Genomic DNA, 14,553 nt, shown 5'->3' on the forward strand with positions numbered 1-14,553 from the left:
GAGCCACCACTATCCAGGCACAGGGGATGTCACACAGAGCCACCACAGACAGGGACACAGAGCCACAGGGGCAGCCACCACACACAGCCACCAGCATCCACATGCAGGACTGCCACACCCCCTAAGGACACACAGGGGACACAAAGTGTCCAAGAGGGCTGGCACACAGAGCCATTACAGAAGGCATCACACAGGGCCACCAGCATCCAGGCACTCACCCTCGAGACACAAAGGGACACAGGGCATCACACAAAGCCATCACAGAGGACATCACATGGGGCCACCACACAGAGCCACCACGTCACCACAAGGCACCTCCATGCCACACATGTTCCTACAAACCATGCCCAAAAGCACCTCCAGAAATAGCAATTTAAACACATCTTCCTTCTTAAAGCCACCTTTAAATCAGCTCGTGGTATATTCCACATACACACAGGACTTTAAACAGAGTAAATAGCTTGTAACACAGCAGTAGCTTGTGGTAGGTTGGAACACAATCTACAGTCTTCCCAAAGTCCCTCATGGGGTTTGCAGAGTGTTTACTCTCTGATGCTCCAATATCAATTCTCAACTGTTTTGTAAAATAAATCAGAGAGTAATTTAATTCAGTCTAAACACTCTACATTATAATATCCACCTTAATGTGAAATAAATTTAATGTTCAGACAGCATTTTGTGTAACTTCTTTAGAGAAGAAACTCATTATCTCCTTTATTACTCACAGACAACACCCTACTAGTCAAATTGCCTCAAAACACAAAGCAAATAATTTAAACTATGTTAACACTCATGTTATTTAACATCAGCCACATTGTAACAACTTTTATGTTGTGGCAAAACCATCAATCTGCCTAAAACCCCGCCAACTCTGTGGGGTACTTTTCATCCCTACCAGACTGAACAATTTTTAGAGGTAAGAAGGATGAAATTTCCACACTGACTTCTGGCCACTGCTCTCACCATGAAATACTTCTTCTCCTCGTGATCCTGGCACATGGAGATGGCATCCTGAGGCGGGATCATGTTCCAGAGCCCGTCACTGCCAAGGATGATGTATTTGTGTTTCTGGGGATCAATGGTGTGCACACTGGTGTCGGGCTCAGGGGACACAACAAATTCCCCACTGTAGAAATCGTAGCTCCAGAGATCACCTGGCAAAGCAGAAAATGGGTTGGAATTGTTATGTAACACATGAGAAACCTCACTCCTGGAAAATAGAGAAAAACGTTCCTTCCCAGGAAAACCATCCCTATCAGCCTTGAGTCACCAGCAGGAATGTTAAGAAATTCCAGCCCAGTCATTGCTCAGCTGCTGCCACCTTCTAATCATATTTAAACTAAACCAAGCTGTAACCAGAGGTCTTCTGCTCTCTTAAAACAAGTACTTGTGGAAAAAGGAAGAATTAAATAGATTAATACCTAGAAAATGGTGAAACCTCAACCACTCTTCGAACTAAAATCTATCAGATTTAATCGAGCTCTCCCTTAAACAGAATTAAAACCTTGCTTTGTTGACCCCACACCAAATGTGCAAATATTTGTGCATGCAGCTGCCACGGGGAAGGGACAAAGGAAAAAGCAAAGGAGGAGACTGAAGCCTTTTCCTTGTTAAAATTCCCGTTGCTATTTCCTTTTCCTCCCACAGCTCGAGCATCAGTGGCAAAGTGACTCGGGGCTCTCTGCAGCTGAACACCACGGGCCAAGTTTGGGACTGGAGAGAAGCCACAGGAACACGGGCACTGCCTGAGCTCCAGCAGGAAGGCAGCAAATGACAGCTCAAGCCTCTCCCTAGGACGGCCTCATGCAGGGAACACTTCTATTTTTAAATCCCTCTCACTGTGTGAATGAGTTTGGGGTCACCTCACCAGAAACAAAGCTGAGCAATGCATCTCAGTCAAATCATCCCCTGGTTCGAGAGCTCCAAACCACCCTCAAAGAAAAACCACTCCAGCAGAAAAATGCATTGCCATATCCATTTATTTCAATTCTATTTATCAAGCATACTCAAAAAATTAAAATCCTTTTCTAAGGCTAGGCTTTCAAATCAACAATAATTTGCCCTAACAACTCCTTTTAAAATTGATTTCCATGTTCACAAACAGCTTCCTGTAGTGATAAGCAACAAAAAGTAACTTATTATTACTTGCAAGCACTGGCTACATTTTTCTGTGGAGAACACACAGCTTTAAAAGCAGAAATTAATTAAAATGTCAGAGCTGAACAGCAAACAGAGGCTCAGCAACTCAAGAGTAAAGGTTTTGTCAGGCTCTTCCTTTGCTTTTTGCCGGACAAAGCCTGGAGCTTCTTCCACATCCATCAGCACCCTTTTAAAGACAATAAATAAGCTTTTTGTCTTCCTCCTTGTCTCCATTAGCTTTGCCTTAAGCTATCAAGCAGTTGAAAAGACTTTTCCAGAACCAGGAAAGGGAATACTTCAACTCAATTACCCCACTCCACCGCAGCCCATCCTCATTAAAGCCCCGATTCTCCCTGGCCGCAGCAACCCCACAAGCACATGCTGCTAATGAGCGCTAATTAAAAGCCAAGCCTGCTCCTACAGAGGTGCACTCGGCTGCCACAGGCTCCCGACAAAGCCAGCTGGCAGCGAGATCAAAATAAATAGTGTAACACGAGAGCTGAGCAATTATTGGATGTGAATGGCCACGGAAAGTCCTCCTGCACTCTGAGTTTCTCACATCACGGCTGCAGCAGGTAAAACAAACCAGAGCAGCATCAATTCCAGTACATGCAATATCTGTGCACTGCAAATATCCATTTGCCACTTTGTTCATACTCATGTAGGAGAAATGACAAAATGTTATTAGCTGAAACGTTTTTTAATTAAAAATACTGTGCTGGGTAATAAAAATAACCTGATCTTCATTAATTTGGGCTCTTTAACACCCTTGTCATCGTGTCCATCTGCTGCCCTTCCCGAGGAAGCAGCCAGGCAATGATCACACTGATTCCAGGGGAGTGAAGGAGGCTCCTCCCAGGAATAACTGGGAATATCACAGTGCTCACCAGGCCAACTCCAAGGGTTACAAACCTGCTCAAGGGCACAGAGTGACTCTCACAGACCCTTCCAACTCTGAGCCCAGCAAGGCCAACCCACCTCACAGGGTGGGGGACATTTTCATTTTTATTTAGTATTTTTCCCTGAAGGGCCGAGCTCCCCAGCCTAAAGCAAAGCTTTCCTGAGCCCACTCCCTGCCCAGCCAGAGAGTTCAGCATCCCAGGAACACAAACCTGCAGAGCTGCTTCCCATGGCAGCCTCTGTCACAGCTCTGGGAAGGGACAAGGGAGAGAGAGGAGAGCAGCCAGAAAGCAGAGAACGTTTCCCTGAGCATTTCAAAGTGCTCTCAAGTCTTTAATTGTGTTCCAAAGCAAGCAGAGCAGTGCCCCTCTGGCAGCCTGGGAGGCTGGGATGTGCCAGAGGCTGGTGTTACAGGCTGCAATGCCAGGCTCTCAGGCTTCCATCTGGGAGCCAGACTATTTTTGTTCTGAATTAAAACCCAAACATTTACAAAACTCTTGACAAGCTTGTTTTTTAAAAACTTACACATTGGGAGAATTTCTTTCAGTGTGAGGTTTGCATATTTCTTTTCCAAACAACAACAACAAAAAAACAACTTATTAATGTAGGGTTTTTTTTATATCTTCCAGAAAAGCCTGTTTTCTTAGTTCTGATTCAAACCAGAATGATTTAGAGATCTACACTGCATCTTTCAAAATGAAATAGATATTTGACATCAGATACTAAAGGAGCAGGAAACTAATTTAGCTGCCTGTAAGAATACATCAAATTATGCAGTTTCTCTTAGCTGCTTACTGTTACCTTATAAAATATAACAACAAACCTACACTAAGTGCTGCCAGGGAAGTAATGGAAGTTACAAACAAAAGCACCCATCATGTAAAGTGGGCTGGACTGGATTAAGCCCAAAACCTTCTTAAGAGCAAAAGCATGACCAGAAATCACATAAATCAAGTCCTTCATTTCAGTTTCTGGAGATGCTGTTTTGCATATAAAAATAGCTTTTGGTTTCAATAGAGGAAAGAAAACTTTACTTTTATAACTCAATCCAAAATAAAACCCCAGTTTGATTAATCCCAGAGCTTTTTAAAATCAAAGTTTTTCTCTACAAGGAGCCACAGGTGCTCTCACAGGATGTGTGCAACACACAGATCCTCAGAACAAAGCATACACTGCATTTGGCACAGCACATTTATTATTTTCTCTCAGGACTGAAGAAAATTGTACAAGTTACAGCAAGATATCCTGAGGACAATAAAAGAATCCCAAACGTACCCCAAGTGTGTCTGGTTTTATAGAGATAAAACAGAAAAGCAATTATCAAAAGAAGCTGGAAATTGCTGTAAATACAACTTATATAATTCCATGTAATTCAGGTTCACAGCCTACAATGGAGCAGGGAGGAAAAACTGAGTGGCAGCTGTGCCCACTCTGTTTGGTAATTTAATTTTTAAAGCAGTTAGATGCATGTAAACAGCCCTAAAATCTTACACAGGAATTTCCTCAGATCATTTGAGGTCAGCCATAGCCTCTTCTCCAGGATTTATGGTATGTGCACTCAGAGAGCTTCACAAAACACTCCTGGCACCCAGTCAGTTGTTCTGGAAAACAGCTTCCCTATCCCTGTCAAAGATTCCTGCAGCAGTTCCACGTGGATTTCCTGTTCTGGTACAGAACTGCTCCTAGAGGGCAGCAGGAAATTCCTGTTCTTGGGAAGAGTCAAACCTCTACGGTGGAGGCTGCTCCACCTGAAATACAGGGGTGAGTTTATTATATTCCTACATAAAAAACCAGGGAAAGCAGAGTTCATGTTCCCACAGGAGGGAGTGGTTGAACTAACGGGCTCCTGGCTCAGGTTTCATCATTCATTTATTTAAACAGCCCCAAAAATGCCCCAGCAGTGCCAGGCAATCCCTCACCACAGATTCATGAGCATCTATTACAAGGCAAATTAGTATTAAAAAAAAATGTTCTCATTGCCCAGAAAAGATCAGCAGAAGTAGGTGTGAAAACACAAAATTCTGCTACAGCTTAAAATGGTTTATGAGAAGACACAGAAACCTGCTGTGTACATTAAAGCATTTACAGATGCTTTACAGGGACAGCAGAAAGCCAAAATATTTCTGACTTGTTATGGGGCTATAAATATATTAAGCATTATTTAAATACAGCCACTGTGCATTCCACAAATGCTAATTTCAGGGCAGAAGGGCACTTCTGACAATCAGAACAGGAAAGGGTATGTCAACAAAATTAATCTGGCCACAAGGATTTCCTCTGCACAAGGATTTTCTGCTGGCTGAATGCAACTTTTCCACAGTGCTTTATTCCTAGTTCCAAAATCCTTTCCTGAACTCCTAAGAGTACACTAGAGTTAAAGAGTGGGGGATGAGACTACATCAAAATATTTTAAAGTGTTGTAAGAGAGAGACACTTAAAATACCACCTATGATCTAAATGTTAGGGGTTTTAATCAGATCATCTCCCCATTCTGAATATAATAAATTCCCAACTCAAAGTTTCTCTATTAAGAGATTCTTGTTGTCCTGCTAAAAATTTTTATCCAGGTTGGGACCAGGAGGTCCCAGGAGGGGAGGCTGGTCCCAGCATGGGGTTTGAGCTTTCAAATCCAGTAATTGATAAGAGATAGGTGTTCCCAATTTTTGGGCCTGAAAGCTCTCCAGTAATCCTCTCTCCACGCACTTGCTGGGAAAGAATGCACTGGGGGCTAACAAATGCATGGTTCCTTGAATTCCCATCTGCACACAAACCCCAGCCAAATCCTTTTGTTCAGCTTGCTGGGACCAATCAGATCAAAAGCCAGTGAGCTCTTTAGACAGGCAACAAACTTGCAATCACAGGAACAAAAGATGCATTAAAATTAAGTGTCCACATTTTGCAGTCCAGGAGGAACACCTCCCCTCTCCTGCAGGAGGGAACAAAAGGGATGTGCTGCTCAGGCATGAAGGGTTTTTTGCTACTCATCTATTAACTCTAAGGGATTTACTCAAACTCTCCAGTCAGTTCTCCTAACCACAAAAAAAAACTCTATCCTACCTGAAACATGACACATAAAAACTTCCAGGCACTGGGATAAAATCCTTAAAACTAAAATTCTTCATTTTCAGGCACCTGTAACTCCTTGCTTGAAACACTGCTGCATGTTCATTATCTGCAAAATTCTCCTGAACTCTGGACAAATCCCAGTGTCACAGCCATTCCTGCCTGTGAAATAAGACACAGCAAGGCTCTGGAATGATCCAGAGCCTGGTGCCAGAACAGCCTGTCCCATGGGCACTGCCAGCTGACCCAGGAGCACTGACAGCACTGCCTCGGGGCTGCCAAGCTGCCAGCATGGAATCACAGCTCTCACAGCTAACAACCACAACCCCATCAAATCAAACCTACTCTGGGGATGTCTGCATAGAAGATTCTTCACTGCACAAAGGGGAAAAGCATGAGCAGACAAAGATTGGCATTCAGCAATGGAATTTAAGGAGAAAAATGACCAGAAATACTAACACTCATGGGTAATAGATACCGAATAATTTAATTAAGAAGTACTTCCCAAAAAACCATTAATCACAAGTTTTCTAGTCCTGCATTATGCCTTTCTGTCCCTGGAATGAGGTGTTCCTCAGACAGTTTCTCATTTCTAGTGCTCCCATAAAGGCAAGTTACTGTTGAGCAGATTTGACTTTCATCCCATTCTATGCCAAATCTAAAAAAAAAAGATTCTCCACAAAAGAAAGACAGAAACAATTCATACACCATCCAGAAAAACTTCATTTCTGCTGCAAATGAAAATGTACAAGCCCCTGTGTGTCTCCAGGAGAGAGCACATTTGTCTCTTTCTCACTGAGATAATGGGTCTGTAATTTTTGACTAGTTGGTGGTAAAATTAAATCTCATCCTTGTAGAGCTGACACTGAAAACCCTGCAAGTTGTAAGTCACATTCTTCTCTCCCCAGTTACAGCGTTATTCAAAAAGTGCAATATTATTGTATTAAAAACACTTCCAAGGCCCAGACTTTGAGAAGGCAAGTGAGGAGACCCCTCTAAATTCTGTGTTCTGGCAAATGCAGGGGGTGAATGGAGCTCAGGGGACTCACCAAGGGCTCTGGCCACGGCCAGGAAGGGGATCTGGTCGATGACGGTGCTGCGGCGCACGGGGCCGTTGTGGGTCAGCCGGGGCCTCTTCCACACCACACGGTTCACACCAGACTTATTGATCACACTGGAAGCACCAGAGAGGGCAGGAGTTAGGAATAGGAATGAGGAAGTTGGTGTCAATGAGGCAAAACCAGTTAAATATGCAAATGTGGAGGTAATAACGATGGCACTCGGCACAAGCAAGTATTTCCAAACACACAATTACACTCTGACAGTTCCCTATAAAACCAGGGGGAAATGTGAGAGATGAAGGGCAGAAGAAAATAAAAAGCAAGGTAACAAAGACCTGGAAGAAATTCTGGCTGGTTACAACATATGCAAGAGTGTCTTTTTCATCTGTCAGAGACAGAGCAGAACTGATTTGCCTCCCTCAGATGAGGGCAATCAACATCAACTCAGTCAGGTGTAAATTCCACACAGTTCCTCCTTCAGTCTTCTCCATCTCCCAAAGTTTGGCTGCACACAGCAGCATGGCACAGTTCAAACAACAGAAAAGAAAGGAGCAGCCTCCTGAAAGGGTTTACTTAATGGAAGGAACACCAACAGGAGGCAGACACAAAAGAGAATTGTCCCAGGCTGACGTCTGCAGGAAGCAGGAGACAGGAGAACAGCTCTGCATTTGCATGTGAACACCTGCTCTGAGGCACTGAGCACTGGTTCAGCTCTCCCAGATGGCACTGGAGGGTCAAAGGAGCTACAGAGCAAATAACTGGGGCAGATGTGTCAAGGCAGGGAAAAGAAGAACGAGTATGAACCATCAAGGAACAAGAGCTAATGAAACCAGGAGCTAGCAAAGCTTGGTCCCAACAAAGTTAGGAACTGGATACTTGAAAGTTCCTTTCATCCAAGGAACAGCCATTGGTAATTAAAACTGAGCAGCTCTGGAACAGCCTCAAGATTCCTCATGCTGAAGCCATTCAAGATGCACTTCCTGACACTTCAAAGGCTTTAACAACAAGGGCATGTTCAACTCCATCCAGAGCACAGCAAAGTCACAAACACCAAATCCTAAAACTTGATCTCATCCATTTGTACAACTAATGACCACACAGAGCTCACTTCAGTCACTATTGGAAAGAAAACCTCATCCCACATTCAGACTGTCACTGGGAAAACATCATTTTAATGGAAGAGTCCCTCATGCTCTCTCGTGAACTTGCTCTTGTGAAAGACAAATCATTCCCAAGCAGAGCTGCACAGTTCCACCTCACTCCTACCACCTGCCTCACAGCCAGCCTGGGAAAAACAGGAGGAATGCCAGTAAAAATAAAAAGTGTAGAATTAACCATTCCTGTAGATACTAAGTCTCATGGAATGCTTCTTTGAACATTCAGAAACTTCCAATCTCTGAGAAACACCTTAAACCTACAGCAAGACTGCAGGCGACCCCTCCTGCAAAAGAGCCCCAGATCAACACCCACCTGCCAGAGACACAAATATCTGAAGGTTAATGGGCTGACAGGGCTCCCAGATGAATGATGTCAGCAGAAAAACCTTCAGTGATCCCTGCTCTGAGGAGGAAACCGTGCCCATCCATCTGGTGTGGCACTGGGAGGACACAGAGCTCCCAGATCCCAGCCCTGGGGGCTGTCTCCGAACATTTGTGCCACCTGAGAGAGCCCTGCCTGCTCCCCCTCTCTCCCAGGGAACACACACCCACCCCAGCTTGGGTGTGCCAACATCTGCCAGTTCCCACCAGGGCAGGAAGGAATGGCTCCTGGAAGGACAGGTGTTAAACTGTGGTGTTAAAACAGCAAAGGTAGGATTGTGTTTCAAATCCAGGATTTTTCTCATGTTCCCTAAGCAGAAGCTTAGAGGAGCCTATTCAACAGCTGCCATTGTCATCTCAGGGACAATACAGAATGCCTGAGAAATTAGAGCATCGTGAAAAGCTGGATAGTCCAGACCTCACATCATTTTACCTATGTGATAAGGCAATTTTCCCAACCTGCAGGTTCCTCAGAATTTAAAGGAAAATAGGCCAAAAATTAAGATCTCTGCTTGCAAGAAGTTGTTGGTGAACATTTAGAAATGTAACCACCCCTCAGCTGCATGATCCATCAGGAAATTAAAATTCTGGATATACCATTAACCACTATAACAACGGATCCCTGTAATTTATTCTCCAATAAGCTGTAAGAAAAATTAAGAGGACAAAAGAGAAATAGCTGAGATTCAGCTCCTTGTGTGCCTTCCCACAACAAGCTCCAACTTAGCTCAGTGAAAGCAGACAAACCTACCTGCCCCCAAGGCCTTCAATTCTCTCCCTTTCTTTGGGAAGTTCTGGCTTGTGGTCCTGTGTCACCTCCACAGCTCTCACAAAGTCATCCTTGGGGTCATCCTGGACCCCCAGCACCACTCCTGAGTCACCCACGTGGGCCACGAACATCTTGGAGCCGCGGATGATCACCACGCTGGCCGTGGTCCCCGACGTGCTGGGCAGGCCTGTCATGGTCTTGGGCCACTCTGCTGCAAGGAGAAATGAGGCAAAAAGCAGACAAAAAGCACAGGTTTAGTTCTGGGGAACTGGGAATATCTTGAAGGGTGTCTCAGAGGCTTGTGAGATGCTACAACCAGTGATTTACTCTTCACTTCCCTGTCTGAAGTAGTAGAAATGTCCTAACTTCAGTTATTTTTTCTGGATATCTGATTAGCAATCAGGATTTGTGGACATTCCTGATCCCCAAGGAAGGGAGAAAAACTGCTGTTATATTTTGATAGGCTGAACAGCAACACTTTGTGCTGAATTCTCAAATGTTTTACTCACATTTCCCTTTGGAGGACTGAATAATTCAGACCAGCTATCTCAGTATGCTCTCCTTAAATTCTACAGGACATATCCCTGGAATTCAGAGTAATAACACAACTACACCTGGTCAGGGAAATCTTTCTCAACTCCTTTGCCCTCAAACCACTTCTGTGAACTTGCTGTTACACTTCTCTCTCCAGTTACATCCAACCCAAATTTCTCTTTCATGCCTTTCCTATTTTTTGTGTCTACACACACAAGTTCATCTTCCCCCCAAACTGCACAAATTGACTGAGACAACACCCCCACAGAGCCAGCCCAGCCACACCATCCTCCCCACCCCAGCACCCACCAGAAGCAGCCTCAGCTCCCAGTTATCTGTTGACTCCAACTGTCAACAGCAACCTCATGTTTCTTCTTCGCTGCACCCACTCACGTCTCCAGACAAACTCCAAAGGGAGCCTCATCTCCCTGTCACATTCTATCTCCTGCACTTCACAAGTCAGGCTCACACAGCACAACACAAAAATTCCACTGTGACACAAGCTGTTTGCAGGAAATACCCAGCTCAGGCTGCCAAAGCACCGCATCCTCTACTTGTGTCTGTGGCACAACAAACACACAGCAAATAAACACATGAGGAAAGAAAAGGAAAACAGTTACACCTTACCCTCTGTGAAAACAGATATTTTATATTCTAAAGCTTTAAACAGATTCAAAAAAATGAGGAACTAAAATTCTAGTGCCATGAATGATGTTCAGGTGCCTGAGGGAAGAAGACATGGGAAAGAGCTGATGGAAAAGGAGAATTTGGAGAAGTAGAATTCACAGGCAGTATGAAGCTAGAAGTTTTATTTCCTCAGTGTGAGCTACCAAGACATCCAGCACAATTTAAACATTTAAGTTCCAACAGTTCTAGCTTTGTGTTCTAAATACTAAAACACATTTTCTCCCTAGGAGCAGCTTTATTTCAAGAACACAAACATTCAATCAGCTTATTGGAAGTACTTTGTCTGGCAGTTTTAACTGTGGATATTAAATCTAACACATTTCAAATGGAAAGCAAACAAGGGAGGGAGCCAAGTGGTAATGAGGACTTCAACCATGCACTTAACAGAAAACAAGCTGCAACTAATGAGTTTCCGTCAGTGTAACCTCTGAACAGCAATAAAATATATTAGAGAGTCAAATCAGTCTTCATGGGGATGGGAAGCAAAAAGAAGGAAATCACCCACTTGTGGGATCAAGAATGATGCAGCAGCCTCAGATTTTACGTTCAACAAAACCAGGAATTACCTGTCTGTCATCCAGAGACTGTAGTTCATGCATTGCTCCTGTTCAGAGATAAGTATTAGATGCAGCCCAGCTCTCTCTGTAGAGATTGTGTCTCACCAGGAACCAGCAAAAGTGTTAAGACTGCTGGGTCTTCTTCTGAGCTCAAGTATTAAAATCAAATCCATGGACCCAGGTCCTCCAGCTCCAGATCAGGAGCACCAACAGCACATCTTTCTAAAACATTTCCCCCCACTCTACTTGAAAACCACTGCCCTTCACACTCAGCTTTGTAGCTTTGAACTCAACTCATTCTGTAGCTTCCAAATCAAAGTCTTACACCAAAAGATCTTTGGCATTTAGGGAATTTTATTACTACAGAATTAACACCAAAAATGATCACCAGTGACAAATGGGCATTTTTCTGGTTTAGTTTTTCTGGTACTGCCATGATCAGTGCAGTTTGTGTCCATCAGGGGATACAGGGATGACTCCAGAACTTCTAACAACCGTGACAGCAGCCAACTACAAACTTCCCTTCCAACATCCAACTGGAAGCAATAGATTCCATCCTCCACCCCAAAATTCCAAACCATTCTCCCACACACTTCAAGACACCAGTCTCCATTTCGTGTCCAAAGTGTCACCAACACACAGTTAAAAAACTGCTTCACACATGGTAATATGGAAAATTACTGCCTGTAAGTAGAATCCACACTGGTACTCCATAACAGGATGGAGTTATAAACCTGAGATAATTATGGGCTTGTCCCACAAAACTCAGGCTGTTAAGCACGTGCAGCAGGAATCAGGAGGAGCAAACATGCTCTGGAGTTTACTAAATAGCCAACCTCGAAGTGCCATCAAAGGCTCCCAGCCAGAGCTGTGCTGTTTCTCACAATAATTGGAATTGCTTCCACAACCCCGGTGCTGTTTCCTAAACACCCATTACTAAACAGAGCTTCCTGCACTTTTCTCCTCCCTGCCTTCGGTGCTCACACAGAGTTCCAGTGACAAATAACACACCAGGGACACAACAGCGAGAAAATTGAACTCCTTATCTTCCCCCACCCCGTGCCATCTCCCCCTGCTCACACATTTTGCTCCTTATCACCCAGCCCTGCAGCCCAGGAGGCCGCACACCCCACTGCCAAGGCTGTGGTCAAGTTCTGGTGCTTCTAAAATTCACACCCTTCCCTCTGTGCCCTCAAACTCACTGCTCCTTCCCCCATATCCCCTCAAGTATCTCACATTTGCACAACTTCTCTATTTTGCTATTCAAGAAAACGGAAAATGAAACTGTTTTCAAACTATAATTTCCCCGCCACACCTCTTGAATCACTTCGTTGAAAGCCCGGGCTTCTCTGAGTACAAATCTTGCTTTTCAGGTTTCCCTCCCGAGCCCAACTGTCACTGTCACTATTTTGGATCCAGTTTTACCGTGTTCCACACCTCCCTTCACACGCTGTGTGCTGCTCTTGCTTTTTCTCTGAGGGTTTTGAATGCCTACGTGCATAAACAATACACACACACATTCTATATAAACGACCACGTTCTAAGTCAGAACCTTCATCTTACAATGAAAAAAAAGCCATTTGTAAACTCAAACTACAGCCTCACAAGACCTCGGGGAGACGGATGAGTCCAGGAATGATGACTGTCACTTGTCTGGGCATGCTCCTCTCTTCAACACTGTCTTATTTACGACCCTAACTTCTATGCTACTGCAATTAAACAAGCAATGCATACATAAATACATAATGATATATATTTAGATCAAAACCATCCTCAGGATACTTAGCGTGTTTTCTATTTTTTCAGGGACACTGCGTATTCCCCCGCGCTCGCATACGAGCGAGTTATAAACGAGCCACATTCCAATCCTTCCATCAGGACTCACAAAAACAGTCGGATGCACCGTTAGGGGAAAAAAAACACCGGTCCCAGATTATCTCGGTTTATTAAAATTACTTTTTTGTTCCTTTTCATGAAGCAAGGGAAATCTAAGGGGGAGTTCAGTGCGATTACCCAAGCCAACAAGATGAAGACCTTGCCAATGAATCGAATTTGGAAATCGACGCGCAACACACTGAAAACAAACTGCAGCCCTACCATCGCATCATTCCCAACTACGTAACACAACAGCGTGTCCTAGCCCTGTGTTTACATCTTTCTTCTCCCAGCGTGCCCTCCAGTTTTTCTCTTGTTTTCCCGAATTACTCGGCTCAGCGGGCGGGACGCCGTGCCGCGCTCTGCCGCGATTCCCGGCGCGGGGATGGCAGCGATGGAGGGAGGGAAGGAGGGAGGGAAGCACCCACAATAGTGCGGGAGAGGGGGAGGAAAAGGCGGCCGGGAAGCGGCGCGGGCAGGGGCAGCGGAGCCCGCGGAGGGTCCGCGGCGGGCTCTGGCACTTACGCAGCTTTTTCCACATGGCGCGGTGGCAGGCGATGAAACCCTTGCGCAGGGCCGCGCACACCTCGGCCGGCTCCGCGGAGCAGAAGCCCTTCTGCTTCTTGATGAAGCCCCACAGGTTCTCCCGGGCGAACTGGGCCGCCTCCCGCCCGCCGTGCCCGTCGCACACGGCGAAGAAGGCGACGGAGCGGCGCGGCCGCCGCCCGGAGCCCGAGCCGGGGAGCTGCGCCCCGTCCTCGGCCGCCCGCGGGGTCCCCCCCCGCCGCCGCCCGCTCTCGGCCGGGGACTCGGCGGCGCCGGGGCCTGCGGGCGCCGCTCCGCCTTTGTGCGCCCCGGCCGGCGGCGGCTCGGGCTCCACCACGATGTGGGTCACGTCCTCCATGTATTTCCTGCCGCCCTGGTCGGAGAACACGCTCACCCCGAGCGCGTACGGCCCCTCCATGGGGAGAAGGGGGAGCGGCTCCGCGCGGCGGTCCCGCCGCTGCCGGCCCGCCGACGACTATTGCTGGCGGCGGGGGCGCTCGGGCATGTCCGCGGCGGCCCCGGCCGCTCCCGCTGCCGCTCCCCGCCGGAACGGGAACGGGCCCGGCCCGCCCAGCGCCCCCTGCCGGCCCCGCCGCGGCGGAAGGGGCGGCGGGCGCGGTCCGGGCTCCGCGGCGCCCCCTGCGGCCGGCGGGCGGGAGCGCAGCGGCGCGGAGATCGCGGAATCGCGACAGAACCCGGCCGGGACGGGACCCACCGGGACCCCTCCGGTCCTGCTGCCGGCCCTGCGCACACACCCCAACGATCCCAGCCTGGGCATCCCTGGCAGCGCTGTCCGAACCTTCCTGGGGCTCCGGCAGCCTCGGGGCCGTGCCCGGTCCCCGGGGAGCGCGGGCAGCGCCCGCACCCTCCGCGGGAAGAACTTT

The 14,553-nt window shown here is 46.7% G+C and overlaps 1 protein-coding gene across 1 annotated transcript in view; it reads right to left on the minus strand.

Annotated features, from left to right (window-relative positions):
- Positions 1 to 14,214, minus strand: part of PPM1D (protein phosphatase, Mg2+/Mn2+ dependent 1D) — a 19,266-nt gene extending 5,052 nt beyond the window's left edge. Inside the window, exons 1-4 of the mRNA XM_015646896.3 lie at positions 13,649 to 14,214; positions 9,453 to 9,681; positions 7,152 to 7,276; positions 964 to 1,154 (exon numbers count right to left, since the gene is read on the minus strand). Coding sequence (XP_015502382.1) covers positions 964 to 1,154; positions 7,152 to 7,276; positions 9,453 to 9,681; positions 13,649 to 14,087 — 984 coding nt within the window. The 5' untranslated portion in view covers positions 14,088 to 14,214. The remainder of the gene's footprint in view (positions 1 to 963; positions 1,155 to 7,151; positions 7,277 to 9,452; positions 9,682 to 13,648) is intronic.
- Between the last annotated feature and the right edge of the window lie 339 nt (positions 14,215 to 14,553).

This window comes from Parus major, chromosome 19 (assembly GCF_001522545.3).
Source record: "Parus major isolate Abel chromosome 19, Parus_major1.1, whole genome shotgun sequence".
NCBI lineage: Eukaryota > Metazoa > Chordata > Aves > Passeriformes > Paridae > Parus > Parus major.